Here is a 10574-nt window from a genome sequence, read left to right as displayed (position 1 = left end):
TTAATTTATGTTTAATGGAGAAAACATTTGTTTCAACACATTTCTTAACATAATAGTTTTAATAACTCATTTTTAGTAACTGATTTCTTTTATCTTTGTCATAAAGACAGCACATAATATTTTACTAGATATTTTTCAAGACACTTCTATACAGCTTAAAGTGACATTTAAAGGCTTAGCTAGGTTAATAAGGTGAACTAGGCAGGATAGGGTAATTAAGCAAGTTATTGTAACCAATTCAAATGATGCAACCATGCAAACAATGGTTTGTTCTGTCAACTATTAAAAATATATAGCTTAAAGGGGCTAATAATTGTGACCTTAAAATGTACTTTAAAAAAATGTATTCTAGCCGAATGAAAACAAAAAATACTTTCTCCAGAAGAAAAAATATGAATATCAGAATTACTGTAATAATGCCCTTGCTCTGTTAAACATTATTTGGGAAATATTTAAAAAAGAATAAAAATATTTAAAGGAGGGCTAATAATTCTGATCTCAACTGTATGCAAATGGTAAACATTACAAACATTTAAAGATCTCTGTTGAGTGCTGTGGTGATTACTGAACCATTGCCAAATTACATAACAATTTTATTGCAAATAACTCCACCTAAGAGGTGAAAGTCTCAATAAAACATTGCTTAAACAAACAGGTTGGTTTGGTTCAATCAGTATTATCAGCCATCTCTGCAAAATAGTTTTTTTTTAACCCATTGGCCTCAGACATTGTTTTAAGCAGTAAAAACAAATTTATATTAAACTTTACATGATACATGTATTGACATGCTTTAACAAAACAATCATTTTGGCATAGATTTTTCTTAATAAAAAAAAAAAACACACAAATTAACGAGGTAATTTGTCGTATTAGTTGTTGAAGTCATTGCAAATACCACCAAGTCCTTAAACTAAAGGCACTTCCGTATCAGTTTGTACCTGGACATACAGTATGGTTACAAACCATAAAGTGAATCACAATAAAGTCATATGATAGCAGTGATACCATATCAGTGCATTCATAGTGTCTGTCCAGTCAGGCCTCTTCATTTATTTCCAAATGAACCTTCTGCTACGGCATGACAGGCTGAAATTTCTTCCTCACATGCACTGGAAACCGGCTCAACTGTTTCCGATGATTCTGGCTACCTGAAAGCAGATTGTATCGATGGTTTACTCAGACTTAATGAAATGTTTTCATTGTGCGACTCTGCCCTATTGAAAGTAATTAATCTCCAGAGTCTCAAAAGCTAAATAATATCCATATCTTACAACAAACCCACACATATTCCTTTTAATTAAGGCCTCTTTGTCACTGCATATTTCTCTGGATCATTCATTTGTTGATTCTACACAACCTATGAAGTATAAAGTGAACAGTTAATTGGTTCAAGCTTCAGAGACAGAATAGTAAATTGTATATTAAAAAAAATCAACAAATGGTACTTGGTTTAAACTGTGCCCAATTCATAAGCTGTGTTATTTTTTAATTGCATCAAATAATAATATTAAATAATTGGATAAATGAAAAAAGCCAGTAGTGAACTGACCTATAGAGCTGATTACATTCCCTGCTTCCCCATCAACACAGGGCAGACGCCTTCTGTTAGGAGTCACACACTCCAAAAAGCCACTAGCAGTAGAGCTGGTGATGCCCATGCTAAATCCCGTCACACCCATAGGTGTGCTTTCACCTAAGAGAGACGCAGAAGATTTCATTTTCATTTAATTTTAAGTAAAAAAGATAGAAAGCCATAGTGTAATTAAACAATTTTGCTGCCTGTTTAAAATGGATTTTAATGAGATGAAACAATTCTTAAAAATATTTGACAGTGTTTTTCTATGAAGTACAATCCACTTAAACGTGTGAATAATGTTGTTCTGGGACAACATAGATCATTTTTGTAGGTACAACTAATTGGTCATGGATGTATAGTTCTCAGAATGCTTCGTGTAAATATGCATTTAGATAGCAAAATTTTGACAAAGACTGTAATCTTATTTTTTTTTGTGGAGAAAGCCTTGATAGTGTTGACTCTTTACTTATTTAGGAGATTTTGAAGAGTTTGTGCTGAGGTTAAGACTGTGCAAAAATGCAGCATGTATGCTTAGGGTGACGATGGCTTTAATAGAAATAGTTGTTGATTCATTCAGTAACTGCACTAATGACATTTATGAGACCATTCTATTTACTTTGCCAGTCCATTTGTAATCTATAAAACCAATAAATGGTTAATAAAATAAAAAAAAAAAAACATTATTAAAGAGATACAGTAGTTCAACCAAAACTAAAATATCACGTCATCATTTACTCACCCTTCACTTGTCACAAACCGGTTTCAGATTTTTTCTTTTGTTAAACACAAACAAAGTTATTTGTTTGAAAACTGCAACCATTGACCTCCACAGTATTTGTTTTTCCTAGTATGGAAGTCAATGGTTACCCGTTTCTAACATTCTTTAAAATTATTTTGTTTGTGCTCGAGAGGAAAAAGAAAGTCATAAAGGTTTGATACCACGTGAAGGTTAGTAAACAGTGAGCAAATAAAAACATTTTGGTGAACTATTTCTTTAAAATGGTGACGTGGTAATGCAGTGGGTAGCGCTCTCGCCTCACATCAAGACAGTTGCTAGTTCGAACCTTGTTTGGGTCAGTCGGCATTTCTGTGTGGAGTTTGTATGTTCTCCCTTCGTTCGCGTGGGTTTCCTCTGGGTGTTCCGGTTTTAGTCTAGCGCAAAGACATGTGCTATGCGTGAATTGGGTAAGCTAAATTGTCCGTAGTGTATGTGTGTGAATGAGAATGTATGAGTGTTTCCCAGTGATGGGTTGCAGCTGGAAGGGCATAAGCGGCATAAAACTTATACTGGATAAGTTGGCAGTTCATTCTGCTGTGGCGACCCCAGATTAATAAAGGGACTAAGCTGAAAAGAAAATGAATGAATATTTATTTTAAATGAATTGTTTAACAAATTAGTTTAAGCTAATTCATATGAATCTGATTTGATTTCATTGCTTTAATATTAATTCTGCTTTTGTGTTTTGATTCCCTAAATTAATGGATTAGAATAGCTCAAATTACAGAATTCATATATGTAAATGTGGCATACATTCATAAGAGTTACACCACTGACTGAGTGCAAAAGCAACCCACCTTTAACAAGTCCTCGACTTGTCCTCATGTTACAGGCAAAATCCATAGGTGTAAAAGACCTTTTCATAGGAGTGTCGGACTGGTGAACAAAAAGATAGCATGAGTTACTAACAACAGACTCTGTATTTACCACTTATTCTAAGCAGTGTTACCACGGAAGTCTCTGAATCAGGAAAGTATCAATATCACTTCCTTGTATAGGTTTGTAAAAAGCTGTATAGAAATGCAGTTTTACTCTTTGTTTTTGTTCCATGTTAAACTGCTGGTTACCTACAGTACAGTATAGCTATGACTGCCTAACATCTGATACCATAATGACTAGTCATGTCACGACTTCTATTCAAAGTATGAGGAGTGCAGATCAACATTTGGGAATAACCTACAACAAGGTAAATGTTTAGTTCCTCTCTAATGTTAATCTAAAATGAGTAAAATAGTTATTTAAAGTGCCTCAATTATGTACAAAAAAACTTTTTTGAGTCCCTAACTACAGGCTGACATGCATGAAAAAAACACTTTTAATTTCTTATAAAATGCATTTATTTTTACCTAATAATCTCAAAAATGCCCATGTAACCCCACCTATCCTACAACCCTAACCGGCTCTGAGCTGGGATTAGACCAGCGACTTTCCGGATGGGAGTCGGTTTCTCAAACAAGGAAGCCAAAGACCATGGCCTCTAGTGTCTGTTGCTAGAGCACCTTTAGAGGTCAGTGAAGTGAGGTTTAGCTGCACAGCACTTCACTAACTGGCCTCCGCTACACCCATATGATGTGTTCGAGGATTTAAAACACTTTCTTTGCTAGACACTAATCTGTGGTGATTGGCCTGATGACAGAGTCTGTTGTGATTGGTCTACTGTATGCAATGTGTGTTGGAAATGAAATGCCCATCACAGCTTATCAAGTGTTGAAGCAAGCAGCCATGGTACAGTATAAGTTATGTGTGAACCCAATGCAGAAAAATAAAACTTTTAAACATTGACAGTGTGTAAGCTTGTCGAAGGTACACTCTGCTGTTTGTGTGCCATTGAAATGAATGGATTTTCTTACCATAAATCTTTCAACGTCTAAGTGGACTCTTTCATTTTTAGAGTCAATGACTTTATACACATTTAAAATGTAAAACACAGCCGATTGTTTTTATTTACTTAGGTCTTGTCTACATGAACTTGGGTATTTTTAAAACCCTACTTTTTTCTATGCATTTTCGCTGTTTGTTCACACAAAAATGAAGTATTGGTTGACTGAAACTGAAATTTTCTGAAAAATCTGGCCAGGATAAAGATTTTCTGAAAATCCAGGTATACAGTGTGGTTGTTTTCTTTTAAAAAATCCCTAATATGGGCAAATGCTGTGTAATTCATGAATACCATATGTTTTTTAAGCATCCGTATGTTCACATTAGGCACATTTTGTGACTTTGTGACATTTTGTGATTTTGTCAGTGTTACTTGGACTCCATCCCCAGAATCATACACCTAGATTTACTTTCGGTTTAGCACGTCTGTTACAATGTGTATGCGCCGGTGTCAGACATTGCAAGGGATATAATTAGTCATTTTTGGCGAACAGGTGAGATATCCAAGAAAGCCAGACATAAAAGGACTGCAGTATTCATTACAGGAGTATATTCGCCACATAATAGGCAACCGATTATAGAATATTTAAATCAAAATTGAAGCTAGGTTAGCCTAGCCACCTCATACGTTGACCTAACAGCTTAGTTCATGCACAGCAGTATAAGGAAAATTTAAAAATAATCTAATAATAACACTAATAAAACTGTAATAAAAATAATAAATAATAAAACTGTGATTTCTCTATTTTTAGCCAAAAAGCCTGATAAGACTATTGTTGTGAAATGAAATATAGTGTTACTAACCGATGATGAAACATGGACAGTATTTCTACATAATTCATTCATAGAAAGAACAGCCAGAAAGGCGAAATTGATGGATTTGTGCCGAATATTAGCATCATTGACCCATAACAATGTACAGTAAGTTACCTATTACTGTCAGTATGTTTGTGTGCTCTTTATAAATTACTGTGAAAGAGCTGCAGGTAAAGTATATTGATCTTAAGTGCTCAGTTTGTGATCACATCTTTGTTTTGTTGTGTTGATTTGTAATTTTAAATTTAAATTCGTAGCTTGAAACAAATGGAAATATGAAGTTCAGTAAAGTTAGTAACAGATTCACAGATTCATATTTTCCGGATCAATAACTCAAGACCTATTCACTATTAGTATGACTACTATGGTGAGGGCTTAAACGGAGCAGTGCTCATAATATCGAGTGAAGAAAAAAAAAAGACAGCTGGAAAATATAAAATAAAGTTGTTAATACTACCTGTTATTTATTTGTAATTGTTAGTGAAATGTAACAGCAATTTGTGATTGAATAATGTTCTAAAGTAAATCTTATTGTGACCATATATATAATATCATTACTCTGGAAGTGTGAGTAGTGTTGGGTCTAGAGAGAGACTCCAGCATCAGGGTGGGCTCTCTCAGTGGTGGCAGGTTGTTTACTGCATGGTTGGCACTAGTAGCTCCGCCTCTTTGGATCCTCCCCCTGAGCTAAGAAATACAGAGAGAACATCACAGCTGTGACTATGAAAATCAAACCAAGTCATCTTTATTTACGCAGAACTGTTTGCCATTTTCTTCACAATTAAAATGTGTTAGTCTAACGTAGATTCTATAAAAGTGCAAAGGGCAAACATGTTTGCTGTTTTCAGTGCCATGTCAACAAGACTATGAAGTCACTTTGCTCCTTTCACCCATTTAAAAAGCTGCTGGTATCTGTGTTTACAGAGATCAAAGTCTGCGCAGCTAGCTTTTCTCTTTGTGGGATGCTGTAACAGCTTGTTGATGGTGTCCAGAATCAAAGTAAACCTTTCTAAAGAGTTCATGTAAGATTTAGAGAACCAAAAAAATAAGTAGAAATCATTTCAACATGCCAATTTAGTACTCAAGAAACATTTCTCGTAATTATCAATGTCATCAGTTGTGCGATCATCATACTGTATATATAGACATCTTTATACATGACACAAATATAAAAAAATAAATACACAATCGTTTTAAATGATGAACAGTTAAATTTAATAGATATAATGGATGATATAATATATCTAATAACAAAATATACAATATACTCTATAAGAACCATTGAGGTTTTGGTTGAATTAAATCTGTTCATCATATGAAGCAATCATCTCTCTTCAAAAGACTAGGCCTAAACCACTTGATTTTGTGGTGGGGTATACAGTATCTTTACAAATGTTTTAAAATGTTACCATTCTGATGTGAAAAGACTTTTAATGGAGATACAGAAATATTTCAGATTTTAATAATCTTCTGAAGGAGAACAAAATAGGGGTGAGCAAATAATAACTACATATTAATTTTGACAGTATATATATAATAATATATTATATATTATTATAGTATATTATTATTAATAAAGGTGCAGTATGTAAATTTGACACCCTGTGGTGGAATTAGGTATTGTATTCCTGGATTAAAACAAACCAATGCACAGGTTGCCAGATTGAGGACCAACAGGAGCGAATCTGACTATCAAGCCAAAAGGTTGCAATGTAACCTCACCTAATGTTTAAACTCGTAGTATATATATTATTTGCTAATAATATCCTCATGTGTGATTTTAAATCAGCATCTCATTTTAGAGTCTGCTATTGTCCACCGGAGGTTGCATTTTGGTCGTGGACGCATACTTTGATAGCCTATCTGAATGAATAAATGAAATATGTGATTTTCCAACAAGGCGACCCGAGGTGCTGAAATATGATTGGCATATTATGCAAAACACATTATAGCATTCTTATGCTTTAGAAGAGTCAACAACTTACATACAGCAACTTTAATGTATTCACTCTCGGAGTTTACAATTCACATTTTTAATTGGTTTAACGCATCATTGCAAAATAAAAGTATAAATATCTGCTTTAAAAAAATATAACTTTTTCTGAAACATTTGAATGTTAGTGTATATTTCTGAAATATCCATATACATTGCTAGAACTGTAACCAAACTAGGCTGAATTAAGCAATAACAATATAATAAATCAGAGATTACATAAATATAGAAGGAGAAGCATAAATAACTTCACAAAAAGCAAATCAATAGTCTGCAGTCCACAATGACACCAATGTGGCTTATTACCTGCACAAGTCTAGAAATAGGTGCGTAGTATTCTTGCTCTTGAGACTCGGAGTGTATCTGAGGAAGCCTGTGGCTCTGAACAGCACTTACTGATGGAGGGGGCAGGCTTTCATTCACAGTGGACCTGCAAGAAACAAACCCAAGAACACACACATACTCTAATTAGCATTTTGCATGTTTCCTCCTGCAAACGGATTCAGATGCAGGAGCTCCCGGCTTCTTCTTTGATTTTTCCAAGTGATGACAAGGTTAAAAGTGTTACGATTAAAAGTTGCAATGCAACTTGAGGGACCAATTTAGCATTAAATGAAGTCTGTATTTCAGAAGAAGACCTTATTCAGTTAAGGGGACCCCGGAAGACCTTGCATTCAATAATCTGCAGCCATATATTCTAAATGAATAGCATCACGGCTAAAAGAGCTCCTGTACATTAACCTCACATTCCTTATCTTAAACTCATGAAGGTATCAAATTGCTCACAAAGGCATATTTCAACAGAAATATTTCAGTTCATTTAATTATATTAAACTGACTCTATGTATTTCAAGAAGATACACATGCATAAAGGTATCATTTTGCACAACCTTCCAGTCATTCTGAAACCATATGACAGATTTTATGAAAAACCAACCATCATTATTCACTAATAGTATTCAGAGATCTGTTAACTCTTGCAGTTAATCACAGAGTCAGTGAATTGAACATCTAAACTAAATTTAATCAGTGAAACTAGTTTGGTGAACTGTAAAAACCTATTGAGGAACAGTTGAACACCTACAGAGCGATTTACTCATTTTATCAGAGAATAATGACTAAAGAAGAATAAAAAAAATCTTTTCACAAAGATATCAAAGGCTTCATAATTCATGTGGACAACTTTTATGTTACATCTAGGGTGCTTTTTGTTATTTAAAAGCTCTCTGTTTAAAGTGAATTACACGGAAGAAATTTATTTAAGCAGGGCCTAAATATAAAACTTTAAAAACCTGAAGCACAAATTGGAGAAATAATTTTAATTAATTGCAATTCATTCATTGCATGTTGGCTTTAGTTAGTTTTTCTAATTCTAATTGAAATTAAACAAAACGCTAAACCACAAATTGTAATGGTCGTGTCTCAAACATTAAACCATAAAGCAAATTATTAAATAAATCCCATAATAATATCAATATATAAAATATCTCATAAGCATTTAATAATAATAATAATTCTTATTTATACACTCGAATAATTACAAAAAGTATTCAGTATACATGATTTCAGTCTAACTAATTGTACTGTATTTTTGTTTTCTACTATTATTATGGTTATTATTATGGTTAATATTATTATTATTATTATTATTATTAATAAATAAATAAATAAATAAATAAATAAATAAATAAATAAATAACATTTATGGTTGCTTTATTTTTTCTTTATCCTTGCTTCCAGACATTAAATCCCAAAACTTTTAATCTTAAATGTTTCTTTTTTGATTATTGCAGATTTATTTGTATGACAAAATTGGGAAAATGTTTATAATGCATGCTGAACTGCAACTCACAGTCTAGTTCCTCGTAGGAGTTGACTCCCGTTTCCAGTGATGTTATGATACATGCGAATCCTGCCGCTGAGTCTGGGGAGTTTGCGCTGGACTGCGGGTTTCTGCATAAGTAAACCAGACGCTCTGAGAGCCTGGGTCTTCATACACATCAACACACTTGCCCCATCTTCTGGTTCATACCTTTGGAAAACCAAGAGAGATCATGTTATTTATATATATGTATGTATATATATATATATATATATATATATATATATATATATATATATATATATATATATATATATATATATATATATATATATATATATATATATATATATATATATATATATATATATCATCATTGTCATGGTGGTCATGCAAAACCCAATATACATTTAATTACCAAAAGGTCATATTAACCGTACATACAGTGTAAAGCAGGAGTTCTCAAACTCTGTCCTGTAGGTCTGGTGTACAGATTTTAGCTCCAACTTCTAAGCTTCATAAATCTGCAGGACACCGGACCTCCAGGACTGAATTTGAGCACCTCTGCTGTAAAGAGAGTAAAAAGTAAAAAAAAAAAAAAAATGTTACACCCAAAATAATCACATCTTCCAATTTAATTTATTAAAGTAGTTTCAAAGCATTATAAGTGTTTTTTTTTTAACACAAATGACAACATTTTGAAGAATATTGGAAGTCAAGTACCTTTCATTCAAAATTACTGGCAATTTTCCAGAAAGGGATCATGCGTGAACAGACCCGTTTTGAAAATAGAGGTAAATTCGTTCTGGCTATTTTCCAAAAAGAGAAATTGTAACATTACCAGTAGTTTGCCGGAATGCTTCTCTGTGTGAACGCGAATGCCGGAAAGAGCATGTAAGAGTTGAAATATTGCAAATATTCTGATATCTTTGACAATTCAAAACATGAGCTGAAAACAGAGACTGGTAACTTCACAACCCAGGGGGGAATGCGGGAAAAACCAGTTCCTGCTGCATTTGCATCTGAGTATGCTGAAACTCAGCTTCATCCCCCCAACTCACGCATATGGTCATTTCAATGTTTGAATGTTACTGACTTTAACTATCATGTTTGATATCATTTGAAATGTCTCAGTGCGATTGGTACAATGGTCTCATTATCTCAGAAATAGATATAATCAAAACAATAAATATATAACTTCAGGCATCTTTTGAACCACTGAGAAGGGTGTGCCACTAAGTGTGAATGCCTTTTGTTCACACCCCCTTCCTTGAGGGAATTCTTGGATTATTTAAGGTAAGGTCCGCGAAAGATTCAGGGCGATTCTGCTTACCCAGATCAGCCCATAACATGGAGCCCAGGCTCAACGTTATGTAAAATTTACACGTTATGTGAAAAGTCAGGAATGCATCTTTTAATCTTGGATTTATCTTTGATAATTTGATGTTCTGTATTGATTGTTTATGAATTGACTGATTGAATTTGCCATAATACATTTACCTGACTAATAAATTATGTTTTGAATTATTTAAACCTCGTGTTATTATCACTGATAAATGTTGTTGTCCATAGCACTACAAGCCACTGTACAGGTTAGTAACGGACTAAAACATGTTAGACGGAGCAGCGTGGCACGCTATACAATGTTGGTAGAGATCCGACTAACAAATTGGCATTTATTCATGTATACTTGGACTGTAAAAGGCCAACT

General features: G+C 33.5%; 1 protein-coding gene across 3 annotated transcripts in view; it reads right to left on the bottom strand.

Annotated features, from left to right (window-relative positions):
* Positions 1-576: 576 nt before the first annotated feature.
* Positions 577-10574, bottom strand: part of fam149a (family with sequence similarity 149 member A) — a 33748-nt gene continuing 23750 nt past the window's right edge. For all 3 annotated transcript variants that reach the window (XM_005157250.6, XM_073921972.1, XM_073921973.1), the window contains 6 exons: positions 8894-9073; positions 7348-7471; positions 5607-5735; positions 3152-3230; positions 1550-1693; positions 577-1148 (listed from right to left, as the gene is read on the bottom strand). In XM_005157250.6, the coding sequence (XP_005157307.3) occupies positions 1072-1148; positions 1550-1693; positions 3152-3230; positions 5607-5735; positions 7348-7471; positions 8894-9073 (733 nt within the window). In that variant the 3' untranslated portion in view covers positions 577-1071. The remainder of the gene's footprint in view (positions 1149-1549; positions 1694-3151; positions 3231-5606; positions 5736-7347; positions 7472-8893; positions 9074-10574) is intronic.

The sequence above is a fragment of the Danio rerio genome, chromosome 14, assembly GCF_049306965.1.
Source record: "Danio rerio strain Tuebingen ecotype United States chromosome 14, GRCz12tu, whole genome shotgun sequence".
Classification (NCBI taxonomy): domain Eukaryota; kingdom Metazoa; phylum Chordata; class Actinopteri; order Cypriniformes; family Danionidae; genus Danio; species Danio rerio.
Note: the sequence above shows the minus strand (reverse complement) of the source record. Positions and strands in the feature narration are given on the sequence as shown.